The 20262-nt window shown below is 35.1% G+C and overlaps 1 protein-coding gene across 5 annotated transcripts in view; it reads right to left on the reverse strand.

The window, feature by feature from the left end:
• PKN2 (protein kinase N2) overlaps positions 1-20262 on the reverse strand; it is a 132820-nt gene that overhangs the window by 39775 nt on the left and 72783 nt on the right. For all 5 annotated transcript variants that reach the window (XM_057713861.1, XM_057713879.1, XM_057713873.1 and 2 more), the window contains 2 exons: positions 11057-11242; positions 9957-10066 (listed from right to left, as the gene is read on the reverse strand). In XM_057713861.1, coding sequence (XP_057569844.1) covers positions 9957-10066; positions 11057-11242 — 296 coding nt within the window. The remainder of the gene's footprint in view (positions 1-9956; positions 10067-11056; positions 11243-20262) is intronic.

The following is a 20262-nucleotide window of genomic DNA, read 5'->3' on the forward strand; positions in this document are numbered from 1 at the left end:
ATATATACCATGTTCTTGGATTGGAAGAATCAATATTGTGAAAATGACTAAACTCCCCAAAGCAATCTACAAATTCAATGCCTTCCCTATCAAATTACCAAGGGCGTTTTTCATAGAATTAGAACAAAAAAGTTTACAATTTGAATGGAAACACAAAAGACCCCGAATAGCCAAAGCAATCTTGAGAATGAAAAACAGAGCTGGACAAATCAGGCTCCCTGACTTCAGACTATACTACAAAGCAACAGTAATCAAGACAGTATGGTACTGGCACAAAAACAGAAATATAGATCAATGGAACAGGACAAAGTCCAGAGGTAAACCCACGTACCTATGGTCACTTAATCTATGACAAAAGAGGCAAGAATATACAATGGAGGAAAGACTGTCTCTTCCATAAGTGGTGCTGGGAAAACTGGACAGCTACATGTAAAAGAATGAAATTAGAACACTCCCTAACACCATACACAAAAATAAACTCAAAATGGATTAAAGACCATTTTGAATGTAAGGTCAGATAAAACTCTTAGAGGAAAACATAAGCAGAACACTCTGACATAAACCACAGCAAGATTTTCTTCTATTCACCTCCTAGAGTAATGAAAATAAAAACAAAAATAAACAAATGGGACATAAACTTGAAAGTTTTTGCACAGCAAAGGAAACCATAAAATGAAAAGACAACCCTCAGAATGGGAGGAAATATTTGCAAACGAAGCAACTGACAAGGGATTAATCTCCAAAATATACAAACAGTTCAGGCAGCTCCATATCAAAAAAACAAACAATGCACTCAAAAAAGGGCAGAAAGATCTAAATAGACATTTCTCCAAAGAAGACATACAGATGGCTAAAAAGCACATGAAAAGATGCTCAACATCACTAATTATTAGAGAAATGCATATCAACACTACAATTAGTACCACCTCACACTGGTCAGAATGGCCATCATCAAAAAATCTACATACGATAAATGCTGGAGAGGGTGTGGAGAAAAGGGAACCCTCCTACACTGTTGGTGGGAATGTAAACTGGTACAGCCACTATGGAGAACAGTATGGAGGTTTCTTATAAAACTAAACACAGAGCTACCATATGATCCAACAATCCCACTCCTGGGCATATTATTTGGAGAAAATCATGATCCAAAAAGATACATGCAACCCAGTGTTCATTGCAGCACTATTTACAATAGCCAGGACATGGAAGCAACCTAAATGCCCATCATGGAGGAATGGATAAAGAAGATGAGGTACATATATATAATGAAGTATTACTCAGCCATAAAAAAGTATGAAATAATGCCACTTGCAGCGACATAGACTGGACCTAGAGATTTTACTTCACTACTGAGTGAAATCAGTCAAAGACAAATATCATATGATATTGCTTATACGTGGAATCTAAAAAACGGATACAAATGAACTTACCTACAAAACAAAAACAGAATTACAGATGTAGAAAACAAACTTATGGTTGCCAGGGTATAAGGAGGAGAGAGGGATAAATTGGGATATTGGGACTGACATATACATGTTACTACATACAAAATAAATGATCAATAAGGACCTACTGTATTGCACAGGGAACTCTACTCAATACTCTGTAATGGCCTATATGGGAAAAGAATCTAATAAAGCATGGATATATGTATGTGTATAACCAATTCACTTTGCTGTACACCTGAAACTAACACAATACTGAAAATCAACTATAATAAAAATTAAAAACAAACAAACAAACAGCATCTCAGATTAAACAATATGCTGAATGTGGGAACTTCCTGGCAGTCCAGTGGTTAGGACTTGGTGTTTTCACTGCAGTGGCCCAGGTTTAATCCCTGGTCAGGGAACTAAGATGCTGCAAGTCATGTGGCACGGCCAAAAACAACAACAACAATATGCTGAACGTTAGACAGCTCACACATGGAAGAAATTAAAATTTCTTTGTATTCCTCTTCTTTGGCTTGTTCTATATTAAGATGCTTCACACCCCATTAAGATGTTTACATGCATTTTTGTCCTTTTATAGGGAGGAAAGCATCTTGCTCATTACCATGGTTTCTATGAGGAATAATTTTCACTTTTCCCCTAAATATCTGGGTCTCTACCTTAACCCTTTTATTCATTTCCTAGAGTGAGTTATCTGATAAAAGACTGGGAGAGAAACTGGACAAGAATAATCCAGTCCATTTCTTCTGTTTTTTCCTTGAGAGCCAGGCTGTTAAGTGGAAGTATACAATTTGTTTTTCTCTGCTATGCCTTAAGTTTCACATGGGCTGGGACCCACAACGATTTAAGGGACTGCATATAGCCCCATTATTGTTGCACACCCAACCACACTTTCAAATATCAGCTCGTGATGACATTTTACTTTCCATTAGTCACATCTTTGTTTCTTTCAACTAGTTCAGACTTGGGTAGGGAAGAGACCCACATACAAAACTTGCATCTCTCTTTTTCATAGCTCATTCTTAAGGGAGCTGAGGATGGCCACACATTTCACCAAATCTGCAATATGATAAACAGAGTATGAACTGGATCCCAGAAGAAATAAAGACAATTCAGGGAGAAGAAAACTTAAAATTGGTTATCTTCTAAAATGTAAGAGAGGATACTATCCCCATGAGAGAAAACCAAGATATTTAAAAGAATAAACTTTTAGAAATTAAAAATACATCAGATATAAATTTGTCAATAAAGCCTTGGCAAATAAAAGTATCACAATTTCCCAGAAAGCACAACAAAAAAGACAAACTGATAGATAACAGATAAAAGACGAGAAAATCAGTGTCAATCTAAGAGATTCAAATAGCAAGAGACACCCTGAAAATGAAGAAGAGGAAATTATCAAATAAATGAGATTTCTCATGTCTGAAGCACATGAGCTTTCAAAACTGAAGGCACCACACAATATCCACCACAAAGAGTGAAAACCACCCTTACCTAAGGTACACCATTGTGAAATCACAGAATCCCAGGGGAAAAAAGATAAAAATTTTAAAATCTTTCAAAGAGAAAAAGGAAATCAAAATCAAAGATTGGAAATCAAAGACACATAAGCAACCTCAATTACAATACTAGAGCTACCATTCCTTAAGATGCTTAATGAAAATAATCCCCAACCTAGAATTCTAGACTCTAAGCATGACAGCAGAATAAAGATATTTCAGATATGCGAGATCTCCAAAACTTTCATTCACTCTTTTCTCAGCATGTAAATGGGGGATATGATCCACCAAACTGAGGAAATAAAACAAGAAAGCTGAAAGAGAAATTTAAGACTCAGGTGATCCAACAGGATTATGGTGAAACAGAAAAGCTATACAGTAGTCATTTAAATTGGAGCACAAAGATGTAAGGCTCTAGAAAGGATTCTGTTGGAGAGTAGGGTGGGTATAAGGACAACTGGCAGCTTGCTGATGTAATTGCCTACATACAGTTATCTTAAATTCCTTCTGGAGATTCTGGTGGTAAAGGATAGGCATGTAGAAAACTGAGCAAAGCAAAACAAAAATAATTTAAAAAAGGGCAGGTATTTGCCCAAAGGGGGTCTTGCTACTAAAAAGAGAATATAAGCATGGCATGGAACATGGTTCATCTGTAAACAATATTTATACAGTTAGAATAATATACAAACTAAATTACTGATTTAACCTAATTATCTGGAAAAATGAGGACAGGCGTGTGGATGGTTTAAGAGTAGTGTGTTTAGGCAATTTCTGAAAATGTGAAACCAATAAATAATAAGAATCCTTTGAGGAGTTCTCTAATAATCCTGTCCTCATTCCTATACCTCAGCCTCTCACTCCCACCAACATCTACAATCTTTCCACAATCTCAGCTGTTTGAATCCTTCTCTCTGACCATCACCTCCTAACATTCTACTAGCTCACTCTTTCCAGTCCCTCAAAACCCACTGATCCTTCAACCCCACTGTTACTTCCAATCTTTTAATCCTACTTTTTTACTGGCTCTCACTCACTGGATGTTCTCTTCTTTTCCACTTATCAGTTAACATTCTCTAGTACTCTGCTCTTAACAGAATTGGTTCCTGCTAAAATTTTTCTAAGTTTCAGTTCATCCTGTTTCTAATACTGATAAAGATGGTTCTCTATTCCAGTAGCAAGGTTAATCAAAAGGAAATGTGAATGGGAAAAGGTTAGATACAAGGGCTCTTGCTTTTTATTTCAATCTCTCATGGGAGGATTAAGCTTTTCACTGCAGAAAGGCTGAGGAAACTTAGGGGAAAAAGTGAAATTACATAGTTATTGTATTTATAATAAACATTAAAAAGAGCAAATTTTATAAGAAAATATAAAAAGGGTAACCTGATAAGAACAGAAAGAACACAGAACTGATAGCACACTTTAGAATCCTAGATTATAGCTTAGGCTAGTTATTTAACACCTAGGCCATTATAATAATAATATCCTTATTAATCTACAAAATGAGGGGGCTGGATTACATCAGCAATTTTCAAAACTTTTTTTTTAAAGTGGCAAATTTCAAATGACATCCTACCCAGAAGCGCAAAACAAAAAGAAAAAAGGCGGGGGGGGCCCTGTGTTGCCATCTGGAATATTTCTGCAGAACCCTGGGCTCCCAGGACGATAATTTGAACTTTTCTAGATCATTTCTAGATCTAGATAATTTCTTGAGTATCTCAAAACTCTAAAAAGAGCTATCTGGGCATTCCCTGGTGGCCCAGTGGTTAGGATTCGGGCTTTCACTGCCATGGCCTGGGTTCAATCCCTCAAACCCTCGCTGGGGAACTGAGATCCCACAAGCCACCTGTGTGACCAAAAATAAAAAATAAAACAAACAAATAGAAAGACCTATGAATTTTTTTATTTTGGAAAGGATACAATTAGTATAGACAAGTTAGTTTCAGAATGTCATAGAAAAGAAACAACATTTGAGGCAAGATGCTAAGCATGAATATGTCAGTTTAAAATAACATTTTCTATAAATGTTTATATAAACATTTTCTATAAATAAATATTCTATAAATATACGGGATAAAGTAAAAGACTAAAAAAGCACATGTAAAGTAAAATGTACTATGTAAACAGAAGGATTTATCATAATAAGGAATGTGGCCTCTGCCGAAGAGGAGCTTACAATCCAATTAGGTATAAATAAGTAATATGCATATCAGGAACTTAGAAGGTCTAACTGACCTAAGGGATGAGTAGCTTTACTTAGCTATGCAGTGTCTTCAAAGTTTCAAAGGGAGGATTACTCCAAAGTGGGAAAAAAGTCTGATGCCATGAAGAAGAAAACAATTTTAGGTGAAGATTACAAACGTAAGTAAAAAACAACCAATCAACAGTTATCAGTATTTCTAGATTTCTAAGCTTGTAGCTTGGGTAATAAATAATTTTCTCTTTACCAGGCTTTCATCATTTCCTGCTGTTTCCTCCTTTTTGCCACTGTTAACTTTCTCTCTCATACAAATTACCACAGAGGAAAGAACATTTTGAAGGACACTAAAGGTCTAGTACCAGCTCTGAAATTTATCAATAGGTAATCACTCTGGTTCTCAGTTTCCTAATTTATAAAATGATGGCAAGAAACAACTACTTTTAAGTTCTATTTTAAATATAAAACCCTAACACCATAACCTGGCTACAAGAGAAATCTTCTAACCAGCCATTTTCCCTTTAACAATAAATCTCTTAAGTTTCATTTTGATTATATCACTCATTAAATCCTATAATTACTTTAAATAGGCTCTGAAATGAAAGAAAATGACATACTACCAATTAACTTCCCATTACTTAATATGCTCTTCCATTATACTCAAATATAGTCACAGGTCAAAGCCCAGGGCTAAAGAAAAAACTAATGTCACTGAGCCATTAAATGTGCCAGGCAAAACAAGGCATTTTATATACACTACCTCAGTATTTCTTAACAGTCCTGTAAGGATTATATTTTATCCCTATTTTAGAGATGGTGAAACAAATGCCCCATAGCAAGGCTATGTATCTTGTCTACCATCAAATAGCTAATAAGTAAATAGACAATGAACCCAGTTTACTGGCTTCAAAGCAAATGTTATAGCAAACCTATTACATTAAGAATGAATGGAAACTGAAACATTTTATAGTCATAAATATTTACATGTATTTACAGTTTAGAAGGAAGACGCAAATATAACAAAACATGAAAACGATATCTATATCCACTAATAACCTTAACTGTATTTCCCTCTCTGGTTGGCTTGACTGAATTACACTGGTCTAACTATTTAATTAAACAGCTAATTTACAGTATGTAACAGTGCTAGTTTTAGCAAACATCAGAGCTGAAAACAAATCAGTGTTGAAAACAAGAAAATACCAGAGGTGAAAAAAGTCTTGGAAGTGTAATCCTTTTTTGATACAAGAATTCTCTTAAATCTCTCTTATATAAGTTGCTCATTCAACTTTATTGAGAGAGCCTTAAGAAACTAAAAACTGAGCTATCATATGATCCTGCAATCCCACTCCTGGGCATATACCCAGAGAAAAACATGATCCAAAAGGATACATGCACCCCAATGTTCACTGCAGCGCTGTTTACAATAGCTAAGACATGGAAGCAACCTAAATGTCCATCAACAGAAGAATGGATAAAGAAGATGTGGTACGTATACATAATGGAATATTATTCAGCAATTAAAAAGAAGGAAGTAATGCCATTTGCAGCAATATGGATGGACCCTGAGATTGTCATACTGAGTGAAGCAAGTCAGACAGAGAAAGAGAAATACTGTATGACAGCACTTATATGTGGAATCTAAAAAAAAAGGAAAAAAAAAAAAGCCTCCAAAAACCCTGATACAAATGAACTTATGTACAAAACAGAAACAGAATCACAGACTTAGAGAAGGAACTTAAGGTTACCAGAGGGGAAGTGTAGGAGGGAGGAATAGTTTTGGAGTTTGGGATTGACATGTACACACTGCTATATTTAAAATGGACAACCAACAAGGACCTACTGTATAGTACAGGGAACTCTGCTCAATACTCCATAACAACCTAATTGGGAAAAAAATTTGAAAAAGAATACATACATGTACATGTGTAACTGAATCACTTTATTATACACTTGAAACTAACACAACATTGTTAATCAACTATACCGATATAAAATAAAAAGTTAAAAAAAAACCATTGAGAAAGAACTTACTACAGCAGCTCAGTTCATTTTTTAACAGGAATAGTCTTTGTACTGAAATGAAATCTGCCATCATTGACTTTTGCTTTGTCTTCCACACCCACAAAGTATACAGTCAATCCAATGAGGGAAGGAACACATACTACAGCTTACCACTTGCCCCTTTTCCAAGCATTTGGCAAATAACTGCTGCTTGCTCAGCATAAACAAGGACCCATCCAGTAAACCTTAACAGTGAGCTCCAGAAAGTTACCACCAATCCATCAGTCAATACACACAAATGGAAATTTCATTGCTATCCCTAGCTTAATTCTTGTTTTACATGTTCCTCCTTTTAACTTTAAAGACAGTTACCAAACCTTTGTTAAATTCTTCTTTAATAGATTTTAATCCCATTTTCCTTCAATTGTTCCATACGTAACAGGATTTTCATCATCTCACCATTCCAGCAACTCTTCACTGGATAAGCTTTCATAAGGTTATGATCCAATCTAGGGTATGATCTGATCCAACTCAAGAGTTTTCTATTTCTCTTTGGCAAACCTTCCTTCTCCTCCTATAGTTGGGATACTGCTTAAGATTTGATTGGTAGACCTTCTTTTTCTTTCTTTATAAACTCTTTCCCATTATGGGCTAGTAACTCCTTTATTAGCTTCTATATTTATATTATTTCTATCTGATCATCTAAATCAGATGATGAAAACTCCCCTATTAAATGCCCTTCAACTGTCTTCTAATTTATTGACTATAAAGACCCTAGTAATCTGACACCCACCTACATCTGCTATTTTACTTCTTTACACTGATCTCTGTTCACCAATTTTACTCTTACAACACAACAAGTTTTCTCCTACCCCAAGGTGTTGTACATTTTTCTCCTTTGCTGGGAACTCTCTACCTGTATCTTTATAAGCCTGGCAACTTTTCACCCACTGGGTCTCAAGTCAAATGTAGCCTCCTTAAAGAGACTTTCCCTAATTATGTCCTCTACCTAAAATAGCCCCTACTCCCCTCCTTACACAACTCCATTTACTTCCTTCATTGCACTTGAAGATTTAAAAAAAAAAACAAAAAAAAAACTTAACTATTTATCTTCCCTCATTAGAATATAAGGTCAATAAATAAAGGGACTTTGACTATTTTGATCAATCATAACCAGCATCTAGAATGGTGCTTGGCAAAGAACAGAAAAATCAGTGATTATTAGGCCTAAGAGTTCCATTACGGCAATTCCTACATATATCTCTTTCTTTCTATTCCTACTGCACATTCTACCTGAAGTTTTCTTCACCTTACAGTTGTAGCACTGGAGTAGCCTCCTGCCAATTTAAATGCCTTTAGTCTCTATTCCCTCAAATTCATTCTTCATACAAATATCAAGATAAATTTTTCTATTATGTCTCTCTCATCTCTACTACCAAAAAGTTATAAAACTTAGCCTAGTATTCAAAGTCCTCAATATCTTTTTAACTGAAATCATACTCAGTATCAGACATAAGGGTAAAAAGTCTGCAAATAATCAGATATATGCTGAGAAGCCACTGATGTGTAAGTTCCTTGAGGAAATCTTGAGAGATCTTGTTTACATTGTTTCTTCCTAATCTACCACCTGGAAGTGCCTGGAATACAGTATGTATCAACGAATAAAATGAAGAAATAATTTCATAATAATTTTTAATAAATTAAACGAATGATCCTAAACCAGAGAATAAATGCCAAGATGAAAGTATTATTCTTAGAAGATCAGTCTGGAATTCAGACACGTGGAGATTAGCTAGTAAATTACTTAAGTAAAAATAGTCAACATTAATTGAGTTCTTACCACTAGCCTAAAATTTTTACATGGATTTAATCCTCACACATTTCAGTGAGGTAGACAGTATTAAAGATAAGAAACCTGGTATACATAAAAAGTTAAGTATTTTGTTCGAGTACATTTAACACTTAAGTGGCAGGCACAGTATTTGAACCAAGAAAAGCAATGATGAGGGCCTGATTAAGACACTGGCTGTGAGATAGGAAAAAATAAATTCGAAAAATTACTTTAAAAGTAGAGGCCAGAGCAGTAATTGCCATCTCATGTTATCATTCAGCACTATAAATGTGCTTTCACTAATATACGTAATTTTTAAAATGACATATGTACCATCAATCTGAATACTAAATGATAAAAAGCTTAATATCTTTTTTATTTTTCAGATAAAATTACGATTAAGTTAAATGTTTTTTTCCCACACCCCAACGGATAGATTAGAATCTAAACAATAAAGTTATCACCGTGGATTTAAATCTACTGTGGACCAAGTTAACTTCTGCTGGGTTCTACAGCTACAGATTGCATTCTAGCCACTCACGTTATTTGTGAAAGCCACTGAGATACACGGAGGAATAGCTGTCTGAGCACAACAGCTCACTTCAAATCCAGCTTTCATAATATAACCCACAAGTGGTGAGTCAGAGGAATCACCCAGTCAGAAGACTCACCTTAGTGGTTAGAGAGCACACTATTAAAATAAAACAAAATTTCAATATTAGATCTCACCTGGTTGTCAATCTTTCAGGTTAGTACAAAGTACACATTTTCAAATCACTGCACAAATGAAAGCTCCTGCAGCAATCTGATAAGGTAGATTTATGTATACCTCATCAGATGAGAAATGTCAAAAACACCTAGGTTATTCTTGTATGCTGTTAAGAATAAAACTTATCAAAGTCTTCTAAAAGATAAAATTTACATTAAAATGAATTATAAATATAAAGAAAATTCAAGTAAAAAGCTTCTCATCTTACCCTGTCTAGTTCCAGTGTAAACTTCTGGTCCCACGACTGATTGGAAATGGGTTTCCAGCTAGTTTGACCAACCACAGTATTATCGAGCTTCAAAACTGCACAGACATCATCTGTAATTACAATTTAAAACTTGCTTAAATATTTTAAACCTTTAAAATAGAGATGGCACTGTTTTAATATCAACAAAAGTCTTATGATCCTTTGAAAATAAGCTTTTCTTACTACAGAAGCTTTTGAATCTGAAATGGCTAGTTTTATATACATATACACTTGCACTAGACTCTCCCAAGTTATCCTTTCTGTTTCACAAAAACACAAACAGTAATCACTATTCTGTTTATATAAGAATGTAACTGAAAACACTAACAGGTGACCAGTAATCATTTGCCACATGTATGTGTGTGTGTGTGTATGTTTATACATCAATATCATTCATCCAATTTTTCTCCTTCTACATTTGCTATTTACTAACGTTGTTACCTTAAACAATTTTTATTTTCACATTTTTCCTAAAGTCTCTATATACAGGAAAGCACAGACATACTGTACTAGGTTGAATTGTCACATGTCTTTCCCACCAGTTATATATTTATATCATAGTTTATGATTACTTAGAGTGTCTCCAAAGTACTTCATAAACCTCTTGCATTTTATTCTTACCACCTTTACCCACTCCCCCATTTCAAGGTTTACTTCTGGGACACTAGGCTACAATCCTAGTTAAACATGTTTAATTCAGTGGTTAGTAATCAAAATTTCAACGTTAGTTTAGAACTGTCATTATACCATTAAAAGAATCAAGATGTGACACAAAAAGTTTGACATAAAGAGTGGTGTTCAATATTTCAGTATTCCAAAAGAATTAATGCTATATGTCATTCACTTTTCTAACATATTTTCAGTATGGTAAATTTTGTAGCCTTTAAAATTTCCCCATCATTATAGCTTTTGATATTTTATATTTAAATTACGGAAATCATAATTTTAAAGTTTGTTGTCCACCTTTGACTCTTCTCATTCCTCTCTGTCCCCACCGCTCAGCCCTTTGTATAGGCCCTTTAATTTGTTGTATGATTGTTAAAAAAATCTGATTACTGAACTGGATAAGTCATCAGTTTTCAGGAGATTTCGACTACTTCCACTTTTACTTTTACTCGTTCTGCTCATGAAAGATGATCTGGTTTCACTTGGACTCCAACCAGGTAGTGCAACTGATGCTGCTTTTGACCGTCCAGGGACATTCTCTAGGATATCTTGACAGCCCATAAGACGAACTTCCAAAGTACCTACAGCATAAACAAATACCGAATAAGAAAACATCAGTTCTCCACATATAGAACTACGTCTTTGTTACCTATTCAGAAATAGGAGAGAAAATATCTGCTAAAATAGCAAAATCTCTTCTCCCAGAGGATCTCTGAGGTAACTATCATCTTTCCCGCTTTATTTAGAGAAACCTATTAAAAACTCTTAATTAAGACAATTATAAAAAAATTATACAAAGAACAGCACCTCCCAAAAGCTGTCTGTGGTACATAGAACAAAACTAGTTACTTCTTGTGTATCTGAATACCCATTTCTAATAGACATGGAAGAATTACAGAATTACGTGGATAAAACACGTGGGAGGGGAAACAAAGCTAAATAATATGCCTACTAACACATACAGAAATTAGAAACAAGGAAATCTGACTGTGAATAACAGTTGTGTTTAACAGTAATATAGTTAACACAGAAAAGGACTTTACAGGGTTTTTTGGGTTTTTCTGGCATAGGCAGATGGATTTCTGATGTAACATTTACATTTGAGATGTAAACTAACATTATCTTTTCACTTTAATAGTTTAGTTAGTCAAATAATTATGGGCTATAATTATCTAAGCATAAAATAATTGTAATTCCCTTAGGCAAATACATACTAAAGGTATTCAAGTGAAAATGAGGAACTGTGGGCTTGGCCATCTGGAGATATGGCTTTGTCATCATTTGGGCAAGACTTAGTGTACTAAAATTTTAAAATGGTACTTCAGTATTAAAATTTTAGATAACTGCACATAGTATAACACTTTAGGAAGAGGATCTCCTGGTAAAAGCTGTCCCATTAAACTTAAATAATTAAAACTTAATTTTATTTAAAGGTTTTAATTATTTAAAAGTAACCAAAGGACTTTCAACAAAGTAAAAAAAACTCTGTATTTAATCTCAACTCAACCAACCAAAAAAAAACATCCAGACAAAAAAATATGAAAAAACAGTGTAATGATCCCTAAGAGAAGAACCCTACAATTGCTTACTGCCTTGAGAATATCTAGGATACATCACAGGGAGGGGGAACTCAGGTGGCACCACAAGGACTACCTGAGTTAAGGAGACTGAAGTGACTGAGGTGGCTAGATTTCATAGGCAGAGTAAAGGAAAAAATACAGCTATCCTGAGACAGAATTCCTGAGATGTGCAAAGGTTCCCCAGACCAAGTATTCAGTCTTGCACCTGAAGTAGAGAATAATTACCCTTAGACTAAAGGATGCTGCAGTCCCACATAACATCTTAAAAGCATTACCCAAAAGATTACAGTTTCCAAGTAACTTAGCTGTGACCCAGAACAAAGCTCAAAAATATCTGTAATATTTGTAGGAATACAAAAATACCCAGCACCTAACAAGCTGAATTCAAAATGTCTGGCATTTAATCAGAGATTACCAGGTGTACTTGTTTTCTATTGCTGTAATACCAATTATCACAAACGTAGTGGCTTAAAACAACACCCATTTATTATCTAATAGTTCTGTAGGCCAGACTTTGAGTGGGCTGGTTGGCATTCTCTGCTAAAGATCTCATAAGGCTCAAATCATTGTGTCTGCCAGCCTTACCTGGAAATTCTGAAGAACCTGCTTCTAAGCTCTTTCAAGTTATTGGCAGAATCTAGTTTCCTGCAACCATAAGAATGGGGATCCTATTTCCTTGCTAGCTGACAGCCAGAGGCTGTTTTCAAGTTCTAGAGCTGACCTGTATCCCTCATCATGTGATCCCTCACCCGTCTCTAAGCCAGCAATGGCACATAAAATCCTTTTTATGATTCATATTTGTCTGATTTCCCCTTCTGCCATGGGCCAGAGAAAATTTTCTGCTTTTAGGAGGCTCACATCATTATATTAAGCCAACCCAGATAAATGTCCTTTACATTAACTCAAAGTCAACTGATAAGTAACCTTAATCACATATGCAAAAATCTCCTTTGCCATATAATATAATATTATCACAGAAGTGATGCCCCATCATATTCACAGGGGAGGGATTCTGGGGGTCATTCTTAATATTCTGACTAGCACACTAGGGAAGTAAATAAACAGAAAAGTGGGACCCATTAAAAAAATAAAATCAAATGAAAATCAATACAAAACTGATATAAATGTTAGGATTAACATTCACACAGTTATTATAAATATATTCCATCTGTTCAAAAAGTTGTATAGAGACACTGAAGAAATCAGAAAAACACAAAACAAATTTCCAGAGATGAAAATGGATGGGATTGGTGGCACATCACACACTGCAAAGAAAAAGCAAGTGAACTTGAAGCTACAGCAATAGAAATGATCAAAAATAGAAGACAGGAAGGAAAGACTTGGAGGGCAAGAACAAAAACAAAAAACCAACACATATGTGAGCTGTGAGTTTAACTTCCAGTGGCCAAATACATGTGCACTTGAAGTCTCTGGTGAAAAGCAGAGAGGATAGGGAACAGGAAATATATTTGAAAAAATAATGACCGCAAATTTTCCTAGTGTGGTGAAAACTATAAACCCAAGAAGTTCAATGAACACCAAGCAAAAGAAAAATAAGTAAATTACACCAAAGCATAACGTAATCAAATTTTTCAAAACAAATGACAAAGAGAAAGAATTAAAAGCATCCAGAGGAAAAAAGATATGTATCTACAAAGACTAGGATGGCAGCAGATTTCTCATTAGAAAGAATTAAAGTACTGAGGAAACAAACAAACCATGAACTTAGAACATTAAACCTACTGAAGACATCTTTCAAAAATGAAGCTTTTTCAAATATAAAAACGAATAAAGAACCCATTATCAGCAGACAACCACGTGATCCAGCCACACCATTTCTAGGTATTTATCCAAGTGAAGTGAAATCTATGTCTACACAAAAACTATACAAGGATGTTATTAGCAGCTATATTTGAAAAAAGTATAAAATGGAAACAACCCAAATATCAATCACAGGTGAATGGATAAACAAGTTATGGCATATTCACATAATTGAATACTACCAATAATAAACAGAAAGCAACTACTGATACATGTAACACAGACAAATATCAAAAGAATTACTCAGAGTGAAAATAGCCAAATTCCACCCCCACCCCACAAAAAAAGAGTATAAACTGTATGATTAAATTTATATAAAATTCTACAAAATGCAAACTAATATCTAGTAACGGAAACAAGCCAGTGATTGCTTGGGGACAGGTGTGGGGAAGGAAAGCCTGAGAAGCAGGAAGGACTTCCCTGGTGACACAGTGGTTAAGAATCCACCTGCCAATGCAGGCGACACAGATTCGATCCCTGCTACATGGAGCAACTAAGCCTGCGACCCACAACTACTGAGCCTGTGCTCTAGAGCCCGTGAGCCACAACTCCTGAGCCCACGTGCTGCAACTACTGAAGCCCACACACCTAGAGCCCATGCTCTGCAACAAGAGAAGCCACCACAATGAGAAGCCCGCACATCACAACGAAGAGTAGCCCCCGCTTGCCGCAACTAGAGAAAGCCTGTGTGCAGCAATGAAGACCCAACAGAGTCAAATAAATAAATAAATAACAAATAAATTAAAAAAAAAAAAAGAAGCAGAAAAGAGGGATTACACAGAGGCACATGAGGATAAGTTTGGAGGTGATGGATATAATTATCTTGATTGTGGTGAAGGTTTCATGATTTTAAATATACGACAAAACTTTTCAAATTATACACTTTAAATAATGTGCAATAAAACTGTTCTAAAAACTGGATATTGATAATGGTGGCTCAAGTACATATATTTACTAAAAATTGTAAAACTACACTTAAAATCGGTGAAAATGTATATGCTATAGTATATAAATTATGTCCCAATAAAGATGCTAAGTATGAGGGGAAACTTCAATCTTACATTTGGTTAGGCTATAGAAATCTTATCTTACTGTAAAGTATTAAGGCAGATTAAGTATAATGAATATCATTTCAATGCTGGTTCAAAAGAAACAACTTGTGTCTGTGTTGTTTGCTTTTTTGTTGTTGTTTAGGTGGCAAACTTAGTTCATTTCCACTGTAAATGCTCAGATGTAAAAGTCATCCTGGGAAAACTGAAAACATCTGGTTAGTACTTCAAACGCTGGTAGCTTATTAAATATTTTAGTAATTTCAATGTATTAGGAGATGACAATGTTCAACACCTGCTTTCATTTAGAATAAAACCTGCAGGGATTTAAGATCTTTATTAAGTATCTAGAAGTTTCTTTTATGAGGTGACACAACTGCAATTACATATAACCATATAAGAAATAGCTTAAACTACATTTTTTACTTTTATAACCTATCATATGAAATTTTAAAAACAAGCAAATCCAAGAAGTAAATGTTTGTATTCATAAGCAGTAGCTATGAATTCCATTAGAACAAGTAAATACTTTTTTATTTCTTTTAACTTTCTGGAAAAACTTTTATATCAATTTTACTAATTCAGTATTTCATCTTCGTTCATTTGAGCAACACTTTTTTTTACTTCTGAGGAAATCTTATAAAAATTAGTAAATGTCTCAAAATTTGGACTAAAAATTAAATTATACTTTATATCAAAGTAATTTGTAAATTTTAGTATTATAATCATACAACCACAAAAGAAACCAAAGTATAAATGAGACAAACCACAAAAGCATGCAGTAAAAACTCACAACAGTAAATACTCCTACTGCTTATCTATGCAAATCCTTTATCATGTCTAATCCTTTATTAATACCACTACTATTTCTCTTTCTAGTTAACTCCATACTTAGTTTAAGGTCCAGTAGATAGTTAAAGGAATTTTTTTAAAAACCAAAATATCTTAAGAATTATAAGATACCTCCTTTTAGATTGGTGATTTACATCACTATGAGTAAAGTTCAGTAAGGGAATGAAGAAGAGGGAAAGAGAGAACTAAAAAGAAGTTAAAGAGTTGAGAAGCCAACCAGAATTGAAAAGAAAAATAATTTCCAGCCTTATCAGCTGATTTTCTAAAAGGTGGCTTTACTGCTTTTCTAAAAATACTGTTTAACAACCATATTTTAACCAATAAATCATCCTGAAATTCTTGAATATTAAAAATATGTTCAGCTCTGAGCCATAAGATGGTGAAACTTAAATAATAAGTACAGGACTTCCTAGGTGGTGCAGTGGTAAAGAATCCACCTGCCAGTGCAGGGCACGTGGGTTCGAGCCCTGCCCTGGGAAGATTCCACATGCCATGGAGTAACTAAGCCCATGCGCCAAAACTATTGAGGCTGTGCTCTAAAGCTCGTGAGCCACAACTACTGAGCCCACGTGCCTAGGGCCCGTGCTCCACAAGAGAAGCCACTACAATGAGGAGCCTGCGCACCACAATGAAGAGTAGCCCCCACTCGCAGCAAACAGAGAAAGCCCGTGTGCAGCAACGAAGACCCAACGCAGCCAATAAATAAATAAATTTATTTAAAAAAAATAATAAGTACAGTCCCTGCCTTATTATCAAATGATATTTACCAAATATCTGCTGAATGTATAAAGTATCCTGTGATAGGGGTTAAGATTCCATGTAGGTAGATGACAAGGTGTTCACATGTTTATATTCCAGTTTTGATTTAAAAAAAAAAAAAAACAATAAGATGAATAGTAAGTCAAAGACATTAAATAGCCACTGTGCACTAACCAGATTGTGATAGAAGATTCAAGGTTAGGAGGTATAGAAGATGTGTCTGGAAAGATAAATGCTTTATTTTATTTTTTTATTGGTGTAGGGTCGATTTACAATGTTGTGTTAATTTCAGGTGTAGAGCAAGGTGAATCAATTATACATACACATATATTCACTCTTTTTTAGATTCTTTTCCCATATAGGCCATTACAGAGTACTGAGCAGAGTTCCCTGTGCTGTACAGTAGGTCCTTATAGTTATCTGCTTTATACACAGTAGTGTGTATATGTCAGTCCCAATCTTCCAATTGATCCCACACCCCCTTACCCCAAGCAACCATAAGTTTGTTTTTGAAGTCTGTGAGCCTGTTTCTGTTTTGCAAATAAGTTCATTCGTACTTTTTTTAGATTCCACATATAAGTGATACCATGTGATATTTGTCTTTTTCTGTCTGACTTAACTTCACTTAGTATGACAATTTGCAAATGCAATTATTTTGTTCTTTTTTATGGCTGAGTAACATTCCATTGCACATATGTAACACATCTTTATCTATTCCTCTGTTGATGGACATTTAGGTTGCTTCCATGTCCTGGCTATTGTAAATAGAGCTGCAATGAACACTGGGGTGCATGTATCTTTTCAAATTATGGTTTTCTCCAGATATATTCCCAGGAGTGGGATTGTTGGATCATATGGTAGCTCTATTTTTAGTTTTATAAGGAACCTCCATATTGTTCTCCATAGTGGCTGTACCAATTTACATTCCGATCAACAGTGTAGGAGGTTCCCTTTTCTTCACACCCTCTCCAGCATTAACTGTTTGTAGATTTTTTGATGATGGCCATTCTAACTGGTGTGAGGTGATATCTCATAAGATAACTGCTTCAAATAATAAATACTTAAACATTTAAAATACAATGGAGAGTTTAGACCAGAGGTTCCCAAGCTTTCTTGTTTCATGGTACCCTAGTGTCTCAATTTTTTCATTGTGTTCCTAGTCTGAACAATATACCTAACAGTTCTGTAACAAATTAATAACTAATTGAAAAAACAATACACAATTTGAAAGAAAAAAGCAATCTTATTTCATTCTTAAATAAACATGATCACTTCCTAATGAGATGTGTATATACCTACTGGGCACTTATCAAACTTTGGGATTTAGATTGGGAAGTGCCACCCTTATTTTCTAATCCATATTGATTTTCCCATAGTATTTATTATTATAGCAGTGAAGGAAAAACCAGGAACACTTAGCTTCATTAATACATGACATCATCAGAAAGCATGTAGTTCCACCTAATGCTGAAACGCTATCTTTTTTTTTTAATTTTTTTTTGGGGGTACACCAGGTTCAATCATCTGTTTTTATACACATATCCCCGTATTCCCTCCCTTCCTTGACTCCCCCCCACCCCCGAGTCCCCCCCACCCTCCCCGCCCCAGTCCTCTAAGGCATCTTCCATCCTCGACTTGGACTCCCTTTGTTATACAACAACTTCCCACTATTTTACAGTTGGTAGTATATATATGTCTGTGCTACTCTCTCGCTTCATCTCAGTTTCCCCTTCACCCCCCGCCCCCTCCCATACCCCGAGTTCTCCAGTCCATTCTCTGTATCTGCATCCTTGTTCTTGTCCTGAAACGCTATCTTAAAGCTAGTAGTTTAATGGTGACTGTAGGAAGTGAAGTAACACCGCGTTTCCCTCAAAAACTTAAAATATCTTGTTGTACCCTTGTGAATTCATTTTGGCACCCCAGGGTACTTCAGATTTAGGAACTAAATTTGGTAACTGCAGATTTAGAATGATCTTAACAGTGGAAACAGCATTGTTTAACTGTAAATTTGTCCTTCAAGGTTTAATGTAGAAGTGTGCCATAATATAAAGCTGATTAATGATATCCAAAGGTACTAGATTTGATAGTACACCATGCAATTCTGAAGAACACTTTCATATCCTCAAAATATTTAATGACATTATTTTTTAAGATAAAAGCCCCTGCTGAAATTCATATTAATAAGATAATTTAAGGATGCCTGGAGATGAGGGAGACCTGTATATCAAAAATATGTCACATTCATAAGGGTCATAAAAACCTTTGTAGTAATTAATAGTAAGAAAATGGTAGAGTAGCAAAGTCCAAAGGCAGTTTCTCCACAGGAACACAGGAAAACAAACAAACAAACAAACAAAACCAGAAAACTACTTATAATCAACTTTACCAGAAATCTGGGAAAAGAGTCAAAGGTTTACTACAACCAAGCAAATGCTTGATCAAAAAATGCAATGAATACTTGGTAGGAGAGCTCTGTGGCATTTTAATTTATCTTTGCTTCATCCCTCCTCCCCCCACGCCCAATGGCTTGGTGATAATCCTGAAGATAGCAGGCTGCATTCCTGGTATAGGTTCCCAGTGCTAGAGGGAAGAGAGACTTCATTCTCAAAGAACTGTGGATGCCTGCTTTGACCTCTCTGAAGGCTCCCTGAAGGACTAACAGACATTTTTTTACCTAAGAAATCTCTCAGGACAGAGAAATAGCTATGTGGAGGGCATTTAAAGGCAAATGAACCAGCCACTGAAGCCTGGAACAAAGGATATCAGTTATCTATACTGTTCAATAGACATCCTAGAGACTTGGGGAAAAGCTAGGGAGTTAGCTGTTTTAAGGAATAAGAGCTTTGCAATGCTTCCACATGTTGCTGGAAAACTAGAAAGCTAGGTGTAGAAAGAGACATTCTCAGAAGAGATCTGAGAAGGCCCTAAACTCTCACATCTGGCTGATCTTCAAGCTCTGTGCAAGCAAAGGCGGAGTTATAAAATAACTGGGTGAATGTTGAAGGTATGCCTTGGCACACAAACACAGAATTCAGCTGCAAACACAGAGTAAATATTTCTTTCTGCTTACAAGCACTTGAAAGTCCTAGGCAGAGCAATCAGAGAACAAAAAGAAATAAAAGGAATACAAATTGGAAAAGAGAAGTAAAACTGTCACTATTTACAGATGACATGATACTATACATAGAAAATCTTGAAGATGCCACCAGAAAACTACTAGAGCTAATCAATGAATTTGGTAAAGTTGCAGGATACAAAATTAATGCACAGAAATCTCTTGCATTCCCACACGTTAACAACAAAAGATCAGAAAGAGAAATTAAAGAAACAATCCCATTTACCTTTGCAACAAAGAGAATAAAATACCTAGGAATAAACCTACCTAAAGAGGCAAAAGACCTGTACTCAGAAAACTATAAAACACTGATGAAAGAAATCAAAGATGACACAAACTAATGGAGAGATATACCATATACTTGGATTAGAAGAATTAATATTGTGAAAATGAGTATACTACCCTAAGTAATCTACAAATTCAAT

This window comes from Hippopotamus amphibius, chromosome 1, assembly GCF_030028045.1.
Source record: "Hippopotamus amphibius kiboko isolate mHipAmp2 chromosome 1, mHipAmp2.hap2, whole genome shotgun sequence".
In the NCBI taxonomy this organism is placed as follows: Eukaryota; Metazoa; Chordata; class Mammalia; order Artiodactyla; family Hippopotamidae; genus Hippopotamus; species Hippopotamus amphibius.